Below are 21,216 nucleotides of genomic sequence, written 5' to 3' on the forward strand. Positions count from 1 at the left end.
CTCTAATTATTCACATTAGTGATTACCCTGCAGCTGTCTGACTCCAAGCCTCAGCGACTGGCTGCTAAATCATATTTGGCACCGTCGTTATCAGTTGTTTAGGGAAGTGGAGCGAGACAGGAGATTGTAATCCCTGATTGCCATGGCCTGAAGTTTGGAGTCAGTTTGTGTGTCTTTTCTCTCAAGAAGAAGGGTGTAAAGATGGAGAGAGCGAAAGAAAGAAAGAAAGAAAGAGTGTGCGTACATGCACGTCTACAGTACCTGTGTGTGTGTGTGTGTGTGTGTGTGTGTGTGGGTGTGCCGCCGAATTAACATGGTATACAGTAGGCCTATATTAAGACCTTGTTCTGTAACTCAGTGCTATTCAGAGATGATGGCTGTGTGTTTAACCTTGTTCTGTAACTCAGTGCTATTCAGAGATGATGGCGGTGTGTTTAACCTTGTTCTCTAACTCAGTGCTATTCAGAGATGATGGCTGTGTTTAACCTTGTTCTGTAACGTAGTGCTATTCAAAGATGATGGCTGTGTGTTTAACCTTGTTCTGTAACTCAGTGCTATTCAGAGATGTTGGCTGTGTGTTTAACCTTGTTCTGTAACTCAGTGCTATTCAGAGATGATGGCTGTGTGTTCAACCTTGTTCTGTAACTCAGTGCTATTCAAAGATGATGGCTGTGTGTTTAACCTTGTTCTGTAACTCAGTGTTATTCAGAGATGATGGCTGTGTGTTTAACCTTGTTCTGTAACTCAGTGCTATTCAGAGATGTTGGCTGTGTGTTTAACCTTGTTCTGTAACTCAGTGCTATTCAGAGATGTTGGCTGTGTGTTTAACCTTGTTCTGTAACTCAGTGCTATTCAGAGATGATGGCTGTGTGTTCAACCTTGAATATCTGTCAACTGTAGCCTACAACCCCAACATCCCCCTTACTTAATCCCTGACAAATGAAACAGACACCCTTTAGACAAGCTGTTAGAAAGGTCCTGATAACATCCTGAAACTCCTCAGACTTTCATCCTCCTGTCCCATCCATCTTTCCTGTCCTGTATATCATGTGGTTCCCATTGGTTCAGCTGGAGGGCTTTGTCCCAAATGGCACCCTATTCCCTATGGGTAATGGTCAAACGTAGTGCACTATATAGGGAGTAGGGTGTCAAAGTACTTCGGTATATAGGGTTTGGGTGCCTTTTGGGACGCAGCTCTAATGTGTGTGAGTGATCCAGGGGAAGTGTATTTACTTACATTACTGTCATCATTGTCGGTGTTTTTATTCACACGCTCCGTCCGCACGGTGCTCACAGCTGCCTGGAGGAGAACCTCCACACGTATTTCATTGCAGCCTGTAGCTTTTACAGCGTCGCTCTGAATTAGGGTTGCAAAATTCCGGGAACTTTCAATAAATTTCCTGATTTTCCAGAAATCCTGGTTGGAGGATTCCGGATGTCCTGCTTATTCCCTCCTGATTTCTGGAAAACCAGGGAATTTATTGAAAGTTCCTGGAATTTTGCAACCCTAGCTCTGATAGAAAGCAGAAACCTCAGACTGGGTCTTTACTGAACTGACGAAGGAAGAAGAAGAAGATGGAGTATTTTTCCGTTGTCATTTTTTTGTGCAATGGGTTCAATGGGATGTGACCCAGTTGTCCTTAATCTTTTCACATGGTTTTCTATAAAAGGACGTTTCCATTGAGTGAAAGTCCCTCCTGGTTTTCAAGTGGGTTAATGACTGAGATGATTAATGACATGTGGAAATCGTCTCTACCCCCTTACAGAGATAGTTCATCTAAATGCCAAAATTACATATTTGTTTTCTGACCTCGAAACCAGTCTCGCAACTGTTCAGATAACCATGACACTTGTTGCCTAATGTTAAGGTATTGCTTCTACGGCCCTTGGGGGTCATTTTGATCCAGCCCCAGAAAATATAACTGCGTCCATACTCGCCCTACAGCCCAACAGTGTGTCTCACTGGTGTGGTATGAGATGTTTAATGTACCAGTTTATTTTACCGTTCTCCAATCACTTACTTTGTTTATTGAAAGATCACAGGAGACTAAATGAATATTAAGTCATCCTGCAGCGAAGGGTCTGTCTAAACAACACTTAGAATGTCCTCAAACGTTAAATCCATGATGTCCAGTCAGAACCACTTGGACTGGAATTAAACAAACATTCAACCTGCATCTCTTGGACGTTGCAGGCAAGAGAGTTCTAATTCCTAATTCTATCTCAGAAGTAGAGGTGCCAGCTTTAGATACAGTCCAGTATGTATACTTTTTTTTTTTTTTTGTCATTTAGCAGATGCTCTTATCCAGAGCGACTTACAGTTAGTGAGTGCATACATTTTCATACTGGCCCCCCGTGGGAAACGAACCCACAACCCTGGCGTTGCAAGCGCCATGATCTACCAACTGAGCTGCAGGGGACTACCTTAACTCAGGTCTTTAAATACAGTCCAGTATGTATACCTTAACTCAGGTCTTTAGATACACCCCAGGATAAAAAGTGATGGCGCCGTAGAAGATGGCTGGTGTTTTACAGCCCTCTAACCAATTGTACTATTATGTGTGTTTTTCGCGTTATTTGTAATTTATTCTGTACATAATGTTTCTGCCATCGTCTCTTATTTACATTTTAGTCATTTAGCAGACGTTCTTATCCAGAGCGACTTACAGTTAGAGAGTGCATACATTTTGTAAAAAGAAAATTATACTGCCCCCCCGTGGGACACGAACCCACAACCCTGGCATTGCAAGCACCATGCTCTACCAACTGAGCTACACGGGGCCTAAAGAGCTAACCAAAAAGAGCTTCTGGATATCAGGACAGTGATTACTCACCTCGTATTGGACAAAGATTTTTCTTAAATGAGTCGGACGCGAAGGATATCCTACAGGCCCAAATCCCAGTCATTCGCAGGAGAAAAAGACGGAGATATCGTGGACGTAGGTCGGGGTGCCTCGTAAGGATCCGACGGCGAGCGAGTAAACTGCCTCTTCCATCCTATTAGCCAATGTTCAATCATTGGAAAATAAATTAGATGACCTACGATTACGCTTATCCTACCAACGGGACATTCAAAACTGTAATATCTTATGTTTCACAGAGTTGTGGCTGAACAACGACATGGACAACATACAGCTAGCGGGCTATACGCTACATCAGCAGGATAGAACGGCTGACTCCGGTAAGACAAAGGGTGGCGGTCTGTGTATATTTGTAAACAACAGCTGGTGCACAAAATCAAATACTAAGGAAGTCTCAAGGTTTTGCTCGCCTGAGGTAGAGTATCTTATGATAAGCTGTAGACCACACTATTTACCAAGAGAGTTTTCATCTATATTTTTCATAGCTGTCCATTTACCACCACAAACCAATGCTGGCATTAAGATTGCACTCAATGAGCTGTATAAGGCCATCAGTCAACAGGAAAACGCTCATCCAGAGGCAGCGCTCCTAGTGGCCGGGGACTTTAATGCAGGGAAACTTAAATCCGTTCTACCTAATTTCTAACAGCATGTTAAATGTGCAACCAGAGGAAAAAAAACTCTAGACCACCTTTACTCCACACACAGAGACGCATACAAAGCTCTCCCTCGCCCTCCATTTGGCAAATCTGACCATAACTCTATCCTCCTGATTCCTGCTTATAAGCAAAAACTAAAGCAGGAGGCACCAGTGACTCGGTTAATAAAAAAGTGGTCAGATGACGCAGATGCTAAGCTACAGGACTGTTTTGCTAGCACAGACTGGAACATGTTCCGGGATTCTTCAGATAGCATTGAGGAATACACCACATCAGTCACTGGCTTCATCAATAAGTGCATCGATGACGTCGTCCCCACAGTGACCGTACGTACATACCCCAACCAGAAGCTATGGATTACAGGCAACATCCGCACTGAGCTAAAGGGTAGAGCTGCCGCTTTCAAGGAGCAAGACTCTAACCCGGACGCTTATAAGAAATCCCGCTATGCCCTCAGACGGTCCTCTGTAGCTCAGCTGGTAGAGCACGGCGCTTGTAACGCCAAGGTAGTGGGTTCGAACCCCGGGACCACCGATACACACAAAAAAAAAAAAAATGTATGCACGCATGACTGTAAGTCGCTTTGGATAAAAGCGTCTGCTAAATGGCATATTATTATTATTATCAAACAGGCAAAGAGTCAATACAGGACTAAGATTGAATCGTACTACACCGGCTCTGATGCTCGTTGGATGTGGCAGGGCTTGAAAACTATTACAGACTACAAAGGGAAGCACTGCCGCGAGCTGCCCAGTGAGACAAGCCTACCAGACGAGCTAAACTACTTCTATGCTCGCTTCGAGGCAAGCAACACTGAAGCATGCATGAGAGCACCAGCTGTTCTGGATGACTATGTGATCACGCTCTCCGTAGCCGATGTGAGTAAGACTTTTAAGCAGGTCAACATTCATAAGGCCGCAGGGCCAGACGGATTACCAGGACGTGTACTCCGAGCATGTGCTGACCAACTGGCAAGTGTCTTCACCGACATTTTCAACATGTCCCTGACTGAGTCTGTAATACCAACATGTTTCAAGCAGACCACCATAGTCCCCGTGCCCAAGGGCACTAAGATAACCTGCCTAAATGACTACCGACCCGTAGCACTGATGTCTGTAGCCATGAAGTGCTTTGAAAGGCTGGTCATGGCTCACATCAACACCATTATCCCAGAAACCCTAGACCCACTCCAATTTGCATACCGCTGCAACAGATCCACAGATGATGCAATCTCTATTGCACTCCACACTGCCCTTTCCCACCTGGACAAGAGGAACACCTACGTGAGAATGCTATTCATTGACTACAGGTCAGCGTTCAACACCATAGTGCCCTCAAAGCTCATCACTAAGCTCAGGATCCTGGGACTAAACACCTCCCTCTGCAACTGGATCCAGGACTTCCTGACGGGCTGCCCCCAGGTGGTAAGGGTAGGTAACAACACATCTGCCATGCTGATCCTTAACACGGGGGCCCCTCAGGGGTGCGTGCTCAGTCCCCTCATGTACTCCCTGTTTACCCATGACTGCATGGCCAGGCATGACTCCAACACCATCATTAAGTTTTCAGACGACACAACAGTGGTAGGCCTGATCACCGACAACGATGAGACAGCCTATAGGGAGGAGGTCAGAGACCTGGCCGTGTGGTGCCAGGATAACAACCTCTCCCTCAACGTGACCAAGACAAAGGAGATGATTGTGGACTACAGGAAAAAAAAGAGGACTGAGCACGCCCCCATTCTCATCGACAGGGCTGTAGTGGAACAGGTTGAGAGCTTCAAGTTCCTTGGTGTCCACATCACCAATGAACTATCATGGTCCAAACACACCAAGACAGTCGTGAAGAGGGCACGACAAAGCCTATTCCCCCTCAGGAGACTGAAAAGATTTGGCATGGGTCCTCAGATCCTCAAAAAACTCTACAGCTGCACCATCGAGAGCATCCTGACTGGTTGTATCACCGCCTGGTATGGCAACTGCTCGGCCTCCGACCACAAGGCACAACAGAGGGTAGTGCGTACGGCCCAGTACATCACTGGTGCCAAGCTTCCTGCCATCCAGGACCTCTATACCAGGCGGTGTCAGAGGAAGGCCCTTAACATTGTCAAAGACTCCAGCCACCCTAGTCATAGACTGTTCTCTCTGCTACCGCACGGCAAGCGGTACCGGAGCGCCAAGTCTAGCTCCAAAAGGCTTCTCAACAGCTTCTACCCCCAAGCCATAAGACTCCTGAACAGCTAATCATGGCTACCCAGACTATTTGCACCCCCACCCCATCTTTTTACGCTGCTGCTACTCTGTTAATTATTTATTTATAGTCACTTTAACTCTACCCACATGTACATATTACCTCAACTAGCCGGTGCCCCCGCATATTGACTCTGCACCGGTACCCCCTGTATATATAGCCTCCCTACTGTTATTTGATTTTACTTTTGCTCTTTTTTTCTCAACACTTTTTTGTTGTTGTTGTTATTTTACTTTTTCATTAAGAAATAAATGCATTGTTGGTTAAGGGCTGTAAGTAAGCATTTCACGGTAATGTCTACACCTGTTGTATTCGGGGCATGTGGCAAATACAATTTGATTTGATTTGATTTGAGTATGTATACCTTAACTCAGGTCTTTAGATACACCCCAGTATGTATACCTTAACTCAGGTCCAGCAGAGTAGGGGATCTCGTTTTTGGTAGTGGGGGCGATTTGCTTTGGAGCATTCCTGCTCGTTGTCAGGAGGGACCGTTCAATGAAACACAGCTCCCTGGGCTTTGTCATGGTGACACAATGTTTAGGAGGCTGGGGACGAGGAGAACTGACTGGGACTGCATTAGGCTGGTGGCCTCTGATGCCCACAGACAGTTCATAGTAAAACACCCGGGGAAGATAGGTAACACTTGTGTTGCTATTATACTCGTGCAATAACACTGTAATTACACTAGTAACAATGTTGTATTAGCATGTTGTTACGTAATACTTTAGTAAATTCTTTATATTGGCAGTTTCAATAATGCAACTGATTTGATACCTCAAGATGAGTAAACACAGCTCACAGAAATAGATTTTTCAGCTCATTCTGCATACTTTCTGTGTGATAACAGAGTACTGACAGTGCAAGAGGAATGAGGTCCCTAACAGGAAATGTGGAAAAAGTTTAGACTCATTCTGGAAGATTAATGTGTCTTGAAGAGGTTCACTCATGGGCCATTACTTAGCTAGTACCAGAGACGGACTGGCCTAGGACAGTTCTGGCAAATACCAGATGGGTTGTCCATCTTTAGCCCAGTGGGCCTGTCTGAATTGGGCTTTTTCCACCAAATGATCATTATTCTGGCTTATAATTGAGGCCTCGAGGGAAAAATGGGCCGGTGTGCCCCAGTCTGTCCCTGAGTGATACTGTACTGAAATTATGTTTTCCAGTCTAGAAGTTTCAAGAGGAAACATCAAACTAACTTCTCACTTCAAATGCTCTTCATTATGATTCACTTTAGTTTTCCTTGCTAAATTAATGTTTGTATTGATGCAAATAATGGAATGTGTGTATTAAAGAGATCCCAAATCTAGAGTTGAAATGCAGTCATATGTGCCTCATGGCTGTTATAGGAGGATGGCACTTGATTTTTCTCATTTGTATGAAACCTCTGAAATCAGCTGTTATGGAAAAGACTTAACAATTTCCAGTTACTGTTGCCCTTTTCAGTCTCACAGGAATCAATTCCGGGATATTCCACAAGACTGTATGCGCTTCCCAAATGGCACCCTATTCCCTTTATAGTGCACTATAGTGCCCCCTGGTCAAAAGTGGGGGTGTAGGGTAGGGTGCCATTTAGGAAACAGTATGTGGTACAGAGAGTCCTCGTTTAGTGATGTCACAGTTCATGTAAACTCAGGAAGACTTCCTCTCTAAGTATCCTCAGCTAAGAGACCGGGGAGCGGATTAGTTAGTGTGATGCTGAGCGGAAGAGCAGACAGGGAGGCTAAGGCACAGAGAGACAGAACTGTGGTGTTTCCTTCTAAATGTTTAGATATGGGAAGAGTAAGAGCGCAGAGCCGTATGTTGGGGAGCAGAGGACCAGAGGTAAACAGTGAAATGAGGCGTTGACACAGTAGAGGTATAAACTAGGAAGCTGTAGGGGCAGTGAGGTTCTGGACTGAGGAGGCCCTGGTCTCTACACTAGCCTCAAGGGGTCCAAGACGTCACCTCAGACTGGCCAACAGATTTATTGATCTCCTCACTTGGTGTTGAGGTAAGTAGGGAATTATTTTTTATTTTTTTATTTTTTTAAACATGTTCTTTCTGACTGAGACGTGTCAGTGCAATATTGTTGGCAGATGATGATGGATGTTTTTTGCAAAACTTACTAAGATTCACTTTAATGCAACATTATTATTCACTTTATGTAACAAACTCTGCCTGTTACTGACACTCTTGAAAATGGTTAGAGGCTATAGCCTTATATGATGTTTATGTAGATTAGGCTACATCGTGGGATCTCACCCATGTGATGCTACATCCTGCCTGAAACAAGACATGTTCAGAACTCACACAGGGATATTTATTTGTACAAGGTTTTTCTGATCTGTTGGGATCCCTGACTGAACTTAGTTTTGCTGTCTCTATATCAGGACATGACATCCTATGAACTTTTAAAGCCCCCCTGCAGTCTTTTTTATTGTATTTTTAAATCATTACTGTATGTCTAATAAGTCCTTGAGTGTGTTAATTTAATTAAAATAACTCCAAAATATAATTTTTATCATTTAGTTCCCTGAGCATCTTTTGGCCGTTGAAATGCTCAGTCTGATCGTGTGGGTGTAGGAAACAGATTTGAATATATTTACATACACAGCCCTGATTGGCTGATGGTCTAGGGCACACCCCCTTAACCAGATCATTGGTCTATTATAAAGGAGATCAGATTGTGACACCATGATCTGGGCCAAAAACTCCATCCCACCTGAACAGGCTGAAATTCCAGGCATTCTTTTCAAACAGCTCTTACACGAAAAGGGCATTATCACAATTTCATAGTGTTATTTGGCCCTCATAAGCTAGGTTTCCATCCAATTGGTGACAGCTTTTCATGTGAATATAAAAAAAACTGCATAAAACTATATGCACATTTTCCCACAAGAGATGTGTTTCCATTAAATGGACTTGTTGCGGATAGAAGGCTGTGCGTGATGACGTAGCGCACATAAAAATTACTTTTGCGGTTAAAAATGAATGTATTGTTTAGTGTTGTGTTGTGTAGTGGCTTTGCTGGCATGCATCCCACTTTATTATTTTTTGCCCCACCAAGATTTACATGCTAAAATCACCACCCTTTAAAGTTTATCACAACTTATTTCATCTGTAGCCTTATAAACTGCATGCTTTCCCGAGTCGTAGTGGGACCACATAACATATCATCGCGTGACTCCAAGTTTACTTCGATATGATGGTTATTATATCAATATTTGCCCATAAAAGCGTTTCCACTATCATTTCTCACATAATAAATTTTACAGACACAAAAAGATCCCACCTTGTCTAGCGTATTTTGTTTCCATCAGGTTTGTCGTGAATTTTTTTATGCGACATGTACTTTACTTGTATAAAATGGTTAGACGGAAAACTGTTTAGTGTGTGGAATTATATATATTTTTTAAACAGGAAAATCCGTTTTTTAACTGCACTGTCCCTTTAAGTTAAAAGTCAGTCCTGTGGTATCTGACAATCATCTTATAAAGTCACTTATCATAATGTAATCATTACTTATATCCTTCCCACTAGGCACACACTGGTTGAATCAATGTTGTTTCCACGTCATTTAAATAAAATTGTTGTTTGTTGTTGTTTGTAGACATATCTACAGTATCTACATGCCTACATGTCTGTTTGTGTCACTTTGAGGTGCAATATCAGACCTCAATATACAATATATACAGTTGAAGTTGGAAGTTTACATACACTTAGGTTGGAGTCATTAAAACTCGTTTTTCAACCACTCCCCAAATGTCTTGTTAACAAACTATAGTTTTGGCAAATCGGTTAGGACATCTACTTTGTGCATGACACAAGTAATTTTTCCAACAATTGTTTACAGACAGATTATTTCATTTATAATTCACTGTATCACAATTCCAGTGGGTCAAAAGTTTACATACACTAAATTGACTGTGCCTTTAAACAGCTTGGAAAATTCCAGAAAATGATGTCATGGCTTTAGAAACTTCTGATAGGCTAATTGACATCATTTGAGTCAATTGGAGGTGTACCTGTGGATGTATTTCAAGGCCTGCCTTCAAACTCAGTGCCTCTTTGCTTGACATCATGGGAAAATCAAAAGAAATCAGCCAAGACCTCAGAAAAGAAATTGTAGACCTCCACAAGTCTGGTTCATCCTTGGGAGCAATTTCCAAACGCCTGAAGGTACCACGTTCATCTGTACAAACAATAGTATGCAAGTATAAACACCGTGGGACCACGCAGCCGTCATACCGCTCAGGAAGGAGACGCGTTCTGTCTCCTGGTGAGAAAAGTGCAAATCAATCCCAGAACAACATCAAAGGACCTTGCTGGCGGAAACGGGTACAAAAGTATCTATATCCACAGTAAAACGAGTCCTATATCGACATAACCTGAAAGGCCGCTCAGCAAGGAAGAAGCCACTGCTCCAAAACCGCCATAAAAAAGCCAGACTACGGTTTTCAACTGCACATGGGGACAAATATCATACTTTTTGGAGAAATGTCCTCTGGTCTGATGAAACAAAAATAGAACTGTTTGGCCATAATGACCATCGTTATGTTTGGAGGAGAAAGGGGGTCGCTTGCAAGCCGAAGAACACCATCCCAACCGTGAAGCACGGGGGTGGCAGCATCATGCTGTGGGGGTGCTTTGCTGCAGGAGGGACTGGTACACTTCACAAAATAGATGGCATCATGAGGAAGGAAAATTATGTGGATATATTGAAGCAACATCTCAAGACATCAGTCAGGAAGTTAAAGCTTGGTCGCAAATGGGTCTTCCAAATGGATAATGACCCCAAGCATACTTCCAAAGTTGTGGCAAAATGACTTAAGGACAACAAAGTCAAGATATTGGAGTGGCCATCACAAAGCCCTGACCTCAATCCTATAGAAAATGTGTGGGCAGAACAGAAAAATCGTGTGCGAGCAAGGAGGCCTACAAACCTGACTCAGTTACACCAGCTCTGTAAGGAGGAATGGGCCAAATTTCACCCAACTTATTGTGGGAAGCTTGTGGAAGGCTACCCGAAACGTTTGACCCAAGTGAAACAATTTAAAGGCAATGCTACCAAATACTAATTGAGTGTATGTAAACTTCTGACCCACTGGGAATGTGATGAAAGAAATAAAAGCACAAATAAATCATTCTCTCTACTATTATTCTGACATTTCACATTCTTAAAATAAAGTGGTGATCCTAACTGACCTAAAACAGGGAATTTTTACTAGGATTAAATGTCAGGAATTGTGAAAAACTGAGTTTACATGTATTTGGCTAAGGTGTATGTAAACTTCCGACTTCAACTGTATGTGGTGTTCTATTTTACTATTGTTTGCTTTTAAAATAGCAACAATACATCTTTATTACGTTTGTGGTTTATCATTTTGGGAGTTGTTGCTGAGGCTGGAAGCACAGTGTAAGAGAATTGTCAGCAGAAGTGTGTGAATGAATGTGTTGTAATTGGCAGAGCAAGAAACCATTTATCTCTGTAATCTCCGCAGAGAGACGTTTAATATCACATTTCCTGCAAATTACACCCTCTGTAACACATGCTCCTACTAATGATGATTAACTTGGCCTTGTGAACTGAATAATATGCAGGGATATTGAAATGAAACTAGTAATTCCTTCCCATGTATTTTTACATGTCTCTTTACAATGTGCTGTAGGCAGCCCGTGGCCATATTGCTCTCGTTGCTTTTGATAAATTACATTATTCATTTAATTATGCCCTCAACTGAGCATGTTATACTCATTAGTTTTGATGTTCTCAATTTTTCTTCTATGAAAATGTAGCAGTCAAACTCTCTACGATGCATCATATAGAAATTGAGTGTACAAAACATTAAGAACACCTTGTCTTTCCATGACATAGATTGACTAGGTGAATCCAGCTGAAGCTATGATCCCTTATTCATGTCACCTTTAAATCCACTTCAATCAGTGTAGATGAAGGGGAGGAGACAGGTTAAATAAGTAGTTTAAAGCCTTGAGACAATTGAGACATGGATTGTGTGTGTGCCATTCAGAGGGTGAATGGGCAAGACAAAATATTTAAGTGCCTTTAAACGGGGTATTGTAGTAGGTGCTGGGCGCACCGGTTTGCGTCAAAAACTGCAACACTGCTGTGTTTTTCATGCTCAACAGTTTCCCGTGTGTATAAAAAATTGTCCACCACCCAAAAGACATCCAGCCAACTTGACACAACTGTGGGAAGTATTGGAGTCAACATGAGCCAGCATCACTGTGGAACGCTTTCAACACCTTGTAGAGTCCATGCCCCGAAGAATTGAGGCTGTTCTGAGGGGAAAAGGCAGAGAGCTGTTTCTGTTCCTTTCCACTCAGTTGACTTCCCCACGATCTCCCTGCTCTGCTGCACTGTAAACCCTAATAAGTTCACATAACTCAAAAATTATTTTGTAACAGATTACACAAAAATATTTTAGTGATGTTTTTAAATGTTTTAAGTTTACATAAAATAAAAATTATATTTACAGTTGCCTTAAATTATCTCAATGTTATCTTATAAATATTGATATTCCTCAACTTATAATTAGGGAGTAATTCACTCAAAATTTTCAATATTTTTCAACTCATATAATGTGGGAAATACACTCAAAATTTTCAATATTTTTCAACTCATATAATGTGGGAAATACACTCAAAATATTAAATATTCTTCAACTCATAAATGTGGGAAATACACTCAAAATATTAAATATTCTTCAACTCATATAATGTGTGAAATACACTCAAAATTTTCAATATTCTTCAACTCATAATGTGGGACATGCAAACAAAATTAATTCTAAACTGAAATACTGATGTCGGTCCATTACACAATTATAATCAGCGAATAATGTTAGAAAACATGAAAGTGACACCACAGTGACAATTTAACTTTTTTTTTTATTCAACACAATGTGCTTTTAAAAAGGCACGAATCAAAAGGAGCTCAGTCAAAACAAAGTGCTTGTCATAAATTAAAACAAAAAAGGAAAAGGAAATGACTCCATAAAAACAAAATGTGTTTTAAAGTACATTAAGTGTTAATAGTTCCATATTCTGATAGTGGTCATTGCTACAGAGGGTAGATTCAGTATTTTGGGTCTCCATATCACACTATTCAGTAAACATTATGATAAAAACTCACAAAGGCTTCATGATAAAATTCAATAAGATTCTAATTATAATCCATCCTCAACAGCAATGACAACTATTAGAATGTGGAGCCATTTAAAACGTTTTGGCACTTACTGTACCTTGAAGGCTGCAACTCACTTTTTTTAAATAAAACATTCAAATAAAAGTACTGGTTTCTACTGTGCCGTACTTCAACTGGCAACATCAAGGTAAGCATTAGGTCACACAACATTAAACATGTATAGTGCATGAATTCAACAGTCGTTTCCCACAAGTACAGTACAAAAACTTGGGCTTGGCAATACGTCAATGTTGTGATATTTATCTATTAACAATCAATGTATTAAATCTGAGGTAGAAGAGGCAAACAGTGTAACATATTAAACATGAGGTAGAAGAGGCAAATTATTACATTTGTAAAGAGGGGAAAAAAACTAAAAACATCCTCAATACTCAGCTCAACAAATAGTCCATTCTGAGTGATTCACTCATTGAACAAATCATTCTTCAGTGTCAGTAGACGGCCTTTCAGTGGTTTGTTGTCCTCAAGACACATCACAACTTTTTGGATAAATGTGAATGTAAGCTCAAGATTCTTTGGGTACTGTAGGTCTAGTGCATAGACATACCCAAAGAGCAGGAGAAATGAGTCAGCCAGGTTTGTGGGACCACTCACAAGTATTTCATCTTCCACGACAATACAGATGCTCTCAGGGCTGAAGAGGGCCGCATCAGTAGTATCATCAGTGACAACTGTCAGGAGAGCCACCGGAGTGTCAGTGAGGTCTGGACCATCTGCTGACTATAAAACACAAATAATACAAAAATGAGTTCAGCCCCTCAAGGATACAAATCATGCTAATGATGTCTAGACATTACGGTCACTTTGCACTTAGACTGCAACTAAGCTACATGTTTAAACTATTTTCTTTACACATGCTTATTATTTTATGTTAGTTTCACACCTACCTGTAAGCATACTTTTTGTTTAGTGGAATTCTTTATACTTACCTTTTCATTTATGTAATTTCTACATGTCAGTTTGCAGAATAACAACTCAAGGAAACTTCATAAACAGGTTCTGGGGGCTATTCCAGAAAGGAGGTTCAACAAACTGAGCCTAACCCTGAACTCAGAGTTGACTTACCCCGTGAAGTGAAACTGAGTTTTCAGTTACAGAACAGCTGATCTGAGTTAGGTAAGTTGACTCAGAGTACGTTAACTCGGAGTTGAGCTTGTGCCTGACGACTAGTAAAAAGCCATCATCAATGGAGCTCCGATACGGTTATTCACCATGGCAACGGGAGAAAACAGGAAGCAGACATTTTCTGGCTGCGGCTGTTATATAAATCACTGACAGAGTTTCAGATGCAGTCGTCTTTTCATTTTGAATTTAACATCACTTTATTTTATATTAGCCTTTAAGGAAGTGGTTGAATGTTGTTCAATGTTTTATTTTAGGCTATTTTGTTTTATTTAAAATCGGCTGAAAATGAAATATAAAAACATTTTATCTCATACTCAATGCGGCGACAAACTAGAAACACGGACTTTGAAATTACGTTGTTGGAAAAAATACAATTGGCTATACTGATGGTTTTCACATAACCTGCTTTCTGGAATGCCCCTCTGGTTCTCCTAGAGTTCTTTGAGTGATGTCATGTTTAAGCTGACTGAATAGCTAAGCAAAGGGATTGATAGTGAGGCCAGTACACTTACATTACAGGTCCTGAAAAACTTGGGAGGCATCTTCACGCAGGTACACAGGAAGTGCACGAAGGACGAGGGCCCGTCTCATATTTACATCACGTTGTTCCTACATGGACAAAAAATATCCATTACAATAATAATTACACAAATATCAAAAACATTCATTGTACACTAATTATAGTAAAAATGAAAATGTTAAAAGATAAGCAAGTTAGTTATTAACAAGCAAAGCATCAAAGTTGTGTGCTTATAGATCTGCTATTTCTGTTGTTGTTCTTTGTATTTAACAAAGTATTAATAAAGGGTTCAAGTGATCAACTGTTGACCCCACAGTTGAGATAAAAACATTTAGAGAAATAGCAAAAGAATGACTGTGGAAACACATAAAATAAAACCAATTATTAGTGTAACCCTCTCACCAGGCTCGAATTTGACTCTCACGATATTACCTTATTTAGAATATCTGAACAGCATGGGATATTAGGTGAGAAGGACATCTCCAATAAGAATCCCTATTGTAAACTTGCTAGGGTGAATGACAAATAGGGTATTAACTTCAGATAGAATGATTATAGACTTGGTTATTGTTGTAAGGATATGCTTTCCCATGCATTAAATGAAACTGAAACAGTAAATGACTCCACCAATACAACAGACATAAGGTTCAGGATCTATATTAATCAAATGTTCAATGTATCACATCAAAAGAAATACAAATTATAAACCCCATTGATTTTTCCACAACCCCATGTCCAAATTATTTGCAAGCTTGCTTAAACCCTGGGCGCGCGTTGGAGCTCATAAAAAAAATGACGACATACATAAAGTCCCGAAGTCCACCCCACATTTGTAGTTACTCACTACTTGTAGATAATGCCTCAGCAAAATATAGTAGTTCCGTGCAGGTGTCCTCACAAGATCCACCGCGAACACAGCTATCAATGCAGCCAGTACTCGGTAGCAGCAACAGACATCTGTTGGAAACCCGAACTGATCGTCACAAGCAATTCTCTCCAAGTCTTGCACGATGCTAGGCTAACCTCTAGGATGTCGAATGTCGCGAATGTCTCCACAATGCGACGGCAGCTTCAGTCTCCACTTGGTCTTTCTTAACTAAATAATAAACACTCTCTTATAGAAATAAAATCAGGATTTCCCTTAAAAAAACTCTGTTTTTCTCTCTTTATCGTTTCCTTTGGTCGTTTTTCCTTCACCAACCCCACTAACGTCTCTCCTCTCCCTTCTTTCAACTTTTCCCTCCCTTTTCTTTCCCGGCAACCAGTCCACTCTCCCATTGGCCACAACTTAACAAGTTAGCTCATTGGTCAAAACTTTAACGAGATACGTGGGAAATTTAAACTTAAAAGTAAACCAACCTATTCACTTGTACATTTTTTAAAAACATTGCTTCAAAAGAAATGCATTAATGACATTACAAATCAGGAGCTATTCGATCACCTTTTAAATCTAATACCAATGAATTATAACAAATACACTCTATACTTGGTTTTAGCAATGTATTACATTAGTAACACTATTTCATAATACATCCTACCTGAACTGTTAAAAGGATTTCGAGATGATCTCACAACCACACACTTGAGCCTAGGAAGAAATACACAGGCCTGGTAAGCATAATGATAACACACTCACATTATGTTGTTTAGCATTGTTCGTTTCACGCTAGCACACACGTACACACAGCTCGATAACGTAAAATATTTACTGTGTAAGGCAGACACTTATTGAAATAAGTATAATCACAGTACGCACTTGCATTACCGGCGAACAGCGAAAACTCATGGACCTTCCTCCACCGTCAATGTCCCGGGCAAACATGCATTATGGGAAATGTAGTTCATCCAGGAAACCTGCTGATAATGTTACACCGTTGTAAGATGAAGTAACGTAACGTATTTAGCACATATTTAACAACTTCTAAAGTTACAATTACTTGGATTTTTACACTATTTACAACAAATATTCACTGTGCACATTGTACAAATGTATTCCCAGTTCCACATTTAAGACTATCGAAATTCAATTGAAAAAAAAAAATGAAAAAAAAACAGAGTTACTTACCAAATCAGAGGTGATGATAAGATGGCGCTTAAGAAAACGAGGGCAATAAGACTAATGATAAAAACGGAGGTGGTGGTGGTTTCAAGCGGGCAGCATAAAAGTGCGCATTGCAAACAAATTAAAACAAATTAAACTGTGTTCCACATCCACACGGGCGGCCCAAACAACCCCGCATCTCGGCAAATTCAAGATGGCTGACTCAGCTTTCCTGAGGGAGAGATGACCCACCCACCAGAACGTCATGACGTCGATAACGTCATGACACTTCCTAAACTTTTTGAGCGTTCCACACAAATTACCTATAAAATATTGAGCGCTCTTCAATTAAAGTGGCATAAATCTCAACAGAGCTCAACACTTTATAGTTTGGTCAACTGCATAACGACATTTGACTGTTATGACCTTATTACTTATGAGCTAGTACAACTGTTTGGGAATACAGTGTGGTCCCTCTCCTCCTCTCTGCCCTAATATGGTTAATCGCATGCTGTGGGAAGGGGATTGAGGATATGAGACCATCTATCTGTGTGTTTGTGTGTTGTGTCCGACCATTCCAAACACACTTCGATCTACTTGGTGTTATTCAAAGTGAGACTAAGCAGCTCTTCACAACATGTATTTAAGACAGGGGATTGTCTACAACGTATTGTCTTGTATACAGTGACACTAATTTATATTTCCATTGATTTGGTTTAGTTTTGACCTTGTAGTCAGATGTAGAAATAGGTGGGTTTGTTTAAAAGTTAAAAAGTAATGTGTATTGTATGATATCCCTTTATAGGAAGTTAACAGATAACTGTGTTGGTTGCTTTCATAAGGTCCCAATCTCAAAATAAAGGAGGGCTGAAATGCATAATAAGATACTATGATGACACTGCAAATACCAAAAGCCCCACAATAATTATGTCTGACGTCTTGAAATCATAGCATCTGTTTTACTCTCTATTGCTCTCTGTGCTGATTATCTTTGAAGAAGTTAACTTTGCCGGAGAACTGAATAATATGAATAATTTGTCATTCACATACAGGCTACAGCTGAATTTCCTATGTCAGTCCTGTTCCTATTGCTAGTGTATATTATGTAGCCTACGTTTTCTTATTTTTCAGTCTAAAAGCCCATCTTCACTGATAAATATAAAAATAAATTACACCCGTCTCTGATTCCCATGTCTGAGAAAACGAATGGATTTCTAGTTGGTAAATAAACTCTTGACATGAATGGAATAGCTCAGATGCCCTTGTAATTGGCTCGTTAATGGGGTTGATGCCAACAGAAACAAACACCGTGACCGTACCACAATGGGAGTGGATGGTGGAGAAGTAGTGACATTGGTGGCTAGAGTCCAGGACCCAGGTCAAAGGTGAATAAGTGTGGTAACAGAGGATGCCTGTTCTCATGAGACTCCAGATCCTCAGGAAAGATCTCCCTCCCTGATATTTACACACAAACATACATGGTTACTTTATCTGGGTTGTGTCTCAAATGGCACTACTGCACTATATAGGGAATAGGGTGCAATTTGGGACGTAGACCTGGACTGCATACACACTGACGTCCACATGATCCAATGGGATTGGCTGTATAATGTCCGACAGACTTTTCCCATCCAGTATCAAGTTACAATATTTATTTGGATCACGTCATAAAGAAATACAACAACAATGCTTGGAAGCTAATTGTGTCAGCAGGGGGTTGATATTTGTTCATTAATGTTTTGTAGATGTCTTCAGTCTTTAGAGAATATCACACCATTGAAACACTATTACAACATTATTATGATGTTGTATTATATTTAGATTTCCAATCATGTTTTGCAGAATATTCAGTATGGTTCAGAATTCCTCAACTAAAAATCCCATGGTAAATAGGTGTAGGCTAGTTGTGTTGATCTGCAAAATGAACCCACTAAAATCCATTTTGTTTTTGTTTGTTTTTCAGACCGCGGGGCCAACCACAGAACCATGGAGCCTACCTATACTGTGATGTCACTGGATAACTCTACATCAACTGTGATGCCCATGGCGATCTCCACCGGCAACACCACTGTGAGCATAGAGCCGTACATGCACCGCCTGGCCCATTTAGACGAGGGTCTCTACAACGACTTCTACGGCCTGTGGATCTGCCTGGTGGTGGTCAACACACTCATCTTCATGATGGGAATGGTCCTCAACACCCTGGCCCTGTACGTGTTCTGCTTCCGCACCAAGCCCAAGACCACCTCAGTCATCTACACCATCAATCTGGCTGTCACAGACCTACTGGTGAACCTCTCCCTGCCCACACGTATCATCCTCTACTACAGTGGGGGAAAGTGCCTCAACTGCTCCTACGTGCATATATTCAGCTACTTTGTCAACATGTACTGCAGCATCCTCTTCCTCACCAGTATATGCGTGGACAGATACCTGGCCATAGTACAGGCTGAGGCCTCTAGGAAGTGGAGGAACCCTAACGTGGCAAAGGGGGTGTGCACTTTCATCTGGCTCTTCGCTATCGTGGTCACCTACTCCTTCCTCACCACGGCGTTCCGACACGCGGGCTGCTGCGTCTCCAAGCTCTTCGCCCTGACCATCTTCGAGTTCTTCCTCCCCTTGGTCGTCATCGTGGTGTTCACCGTGCGCATCATGTGTGCCCTGTCCAACTCCAGTCTGATGCAGCAGAGCAGAGAGCGGCGCGTGCGAGCCGTGCAGCTCCTCACTACTGTCCTGGTCATCTTCACCATCTGCTTCACCCCGTTCCACGTCAGGCAGGTAATGGTGTACTTCTACCCCGACATGCCCCACCATGTCATTGTCTACCACGTCACCGTCACCCTCAGCAGCCTGAACAGCTGCATGGACCCCATCGTCTACTGCTTCGTCACCAACAACTTCCAGTCCACCATGAGGAGTTTCTTCCGCAAGGCGGAGGCGGAGCTGGAGCAGACCAGCGGGAACATCATCAGCATGCAGAATAGCTCCAAGGGCTCGGGGACTGTCACGGCTATCGCTCACAGTGTGATGATGAACGTCCTGTCCTCCTCCTCTCCCCAGCAAGGGAACCACATAGTGTGAGACTGAGAAAGGGATGGGAAGACTGAGAGAGGAATGGGATGTTCAGTGTTCAGAGAGAGATGGATTTACAGTGGGGGAAAAAAGTATTTAGTCAGCCACCAATTGTGCAAGTTCTCCCACTTAAAAAGATGAGAGAGGCCTGTAATTTTCATCATAGGTACATGTCAACTATGACAGACAAAATGAGAAAAAAAAATCCAGAAAATCACATTGTAGGATTTTTTATGAATTTATTAGCAAATTATGGTGGAAAATAAGTATTTGGTCAATAACAAAAGTTTCTCAATACTTTGTTATATACCCTTTGTTGGCAATGACACAGGTCAAACGTTTTCTGTAAGTCTTCACAAGGTTTTCACACACTGTTGCTGGTATTTTGGTCCATTCCTCCATGCAGATCTCCTCTAGAGCAGTGATGTTTTGGGGCTGTCGCTGGGCAACACTGACTTTCAACTCCCTCCAAAGATTTTCTATGGGGTTGAGATCTGGAGACTGGCTAGGCCACTCCAGGACCTTGAAATGCTTCTTACGAAGCCACTCCTTCGTTGCCCGGGCGGTGTGTTTGGGATCATTGTCATGCTGAAAGACCCAGCCACGTTTCATCTTCAATGCCCTTGCTGATGGAAGGAGGTTTTCACTCAAAATCTCACGATACATGGCCCCATTCATTCTTTCCTTTACACGGATCAGTCGTCCTGGTCCCTTTGCAGAAAAACAGCCCCAAAGCATGATGTTTCCACCCCCATGCTTCACAGTAGGTATGGTGTTCTTTGGATGCAACTCAGCATTCTTTGTCCTCCAAACACGACGAGTTGAGTTTTTACCAAAAAGTTCTATTTTGGTTTCATCTGACCATATGACATTCTCCCAATCCTCTTCTGGATCATCCAAATGCACTCTAGCAAACTTCAGACGGGCCTGGACATGTACTGGCTTAAGCAGGGGGACACGTCCTGCACTGCAGGATTTGAGTCCCTGGCGGCGTAGTGTGTTACTGATGGTAGGCTTTGTTACTTTGGTCCCAGCTCTCTGCAGGTCATTCACTAGGTCCCCCTGTGTGGTTCTGGGATTTTTGCTCACCGTTCTTGTGATCATTTTGACCCCACGGGGTGAGATCTTGCATGGAGCCCCAGATCGAGGGAGATTATCAGTGGTCTTGTATGTCTTCCATTTCCTAATAATTGCTCCCACAGTTGATTTCTTCAAACCAAGCTGCTTACCTATTGCAGATTCAGTCTTCCCAGCCTGGTGCAGGTCTACAATTTTTTTCTGGTGTCCTTTGACAGCTCTTTGGTCTTGGCCATAGTGGAGTTTGGAGTGTGACTGTTTGAGGTTGTGGACAGGTGTCTTTTATACTGATAACAAGTTCAAACAGGTGCCATTAATACAGGTAACGAGTGGAGGACAGAGGAGCCTCTTAAAGAAGAAGTTACAGGTCTGTGAGAGCCAGAAATCTTGCTTGTTTGTAG

The 21,216-nt window shown here is 41.7% G+C and overlaps 1 protein-coding gene and 1 long non-coding RNA gene across 3 annotated transcripts; one reads left to right on the plus strand and one right to left on the minus strand.

The window, feature by feature from the left end:
• Window positions 1–12,644: 12,644 nt before the first annotated feature.
• LOC311124425 lies at window positions 12,645–16,907 on the minus strand. 2 transcript variants are annotated; one of them, XR_014612750.1, is made up of 6 exons: window positions 16,691–16,907; window positions 16,382–16,479; window positions 16,164–16,213; window positions 15,470–15,582; window positions 14,618–14,714; window positions 12,645–13,700 (listed from the first exon to the last, which is right to left on the minus strand). It is a non-coding gene; the product is annotated as an uncharacterized lncRNA (long non-coding RNA). The 2 variants fall into 2 exon arrangements; XR_014612751.1 differs by having other exon boundaries at window positions 16,382–16,482; window positions 16,691–16,882.
• Window positions 16,908–18,652: 1,745 nt separating this feature from the next.
• On the plus strand, window positions 18,653–19,761 carry LOC311117585 (G-protein coupled receptor 20-like; the record flags this gene model as incomplete). Its single annotated transcript, XM_084157540.1, has 1 exon — window positions 18,653–19,761. The coding sequence occupies one exon, from the start codon at window positions 18,653–18,655 to the stop codon at window positions 19,745–19,747; it is 1,095 nt and encodes a 364-aa protein (XP_084013666.1). The 3' UTR covers window positions 19,748–19,761.
• Window positions 19,762–21,216: the final 1,455 nt, after the last annotated feature.

Source organism: Coregonus lavaretus (genome assembly GCF_964263955.1).
Source record: "Coregonus lavaretus genome assembly, chromosome: 3".
In the NCBI taxonomy this organism is placed as follows: Eukaryota; Metazoa; Chordata; class Actinopteri; order Salmoniformes; family Salmonidae; genus Coregonus; species Coregonus lavaretus.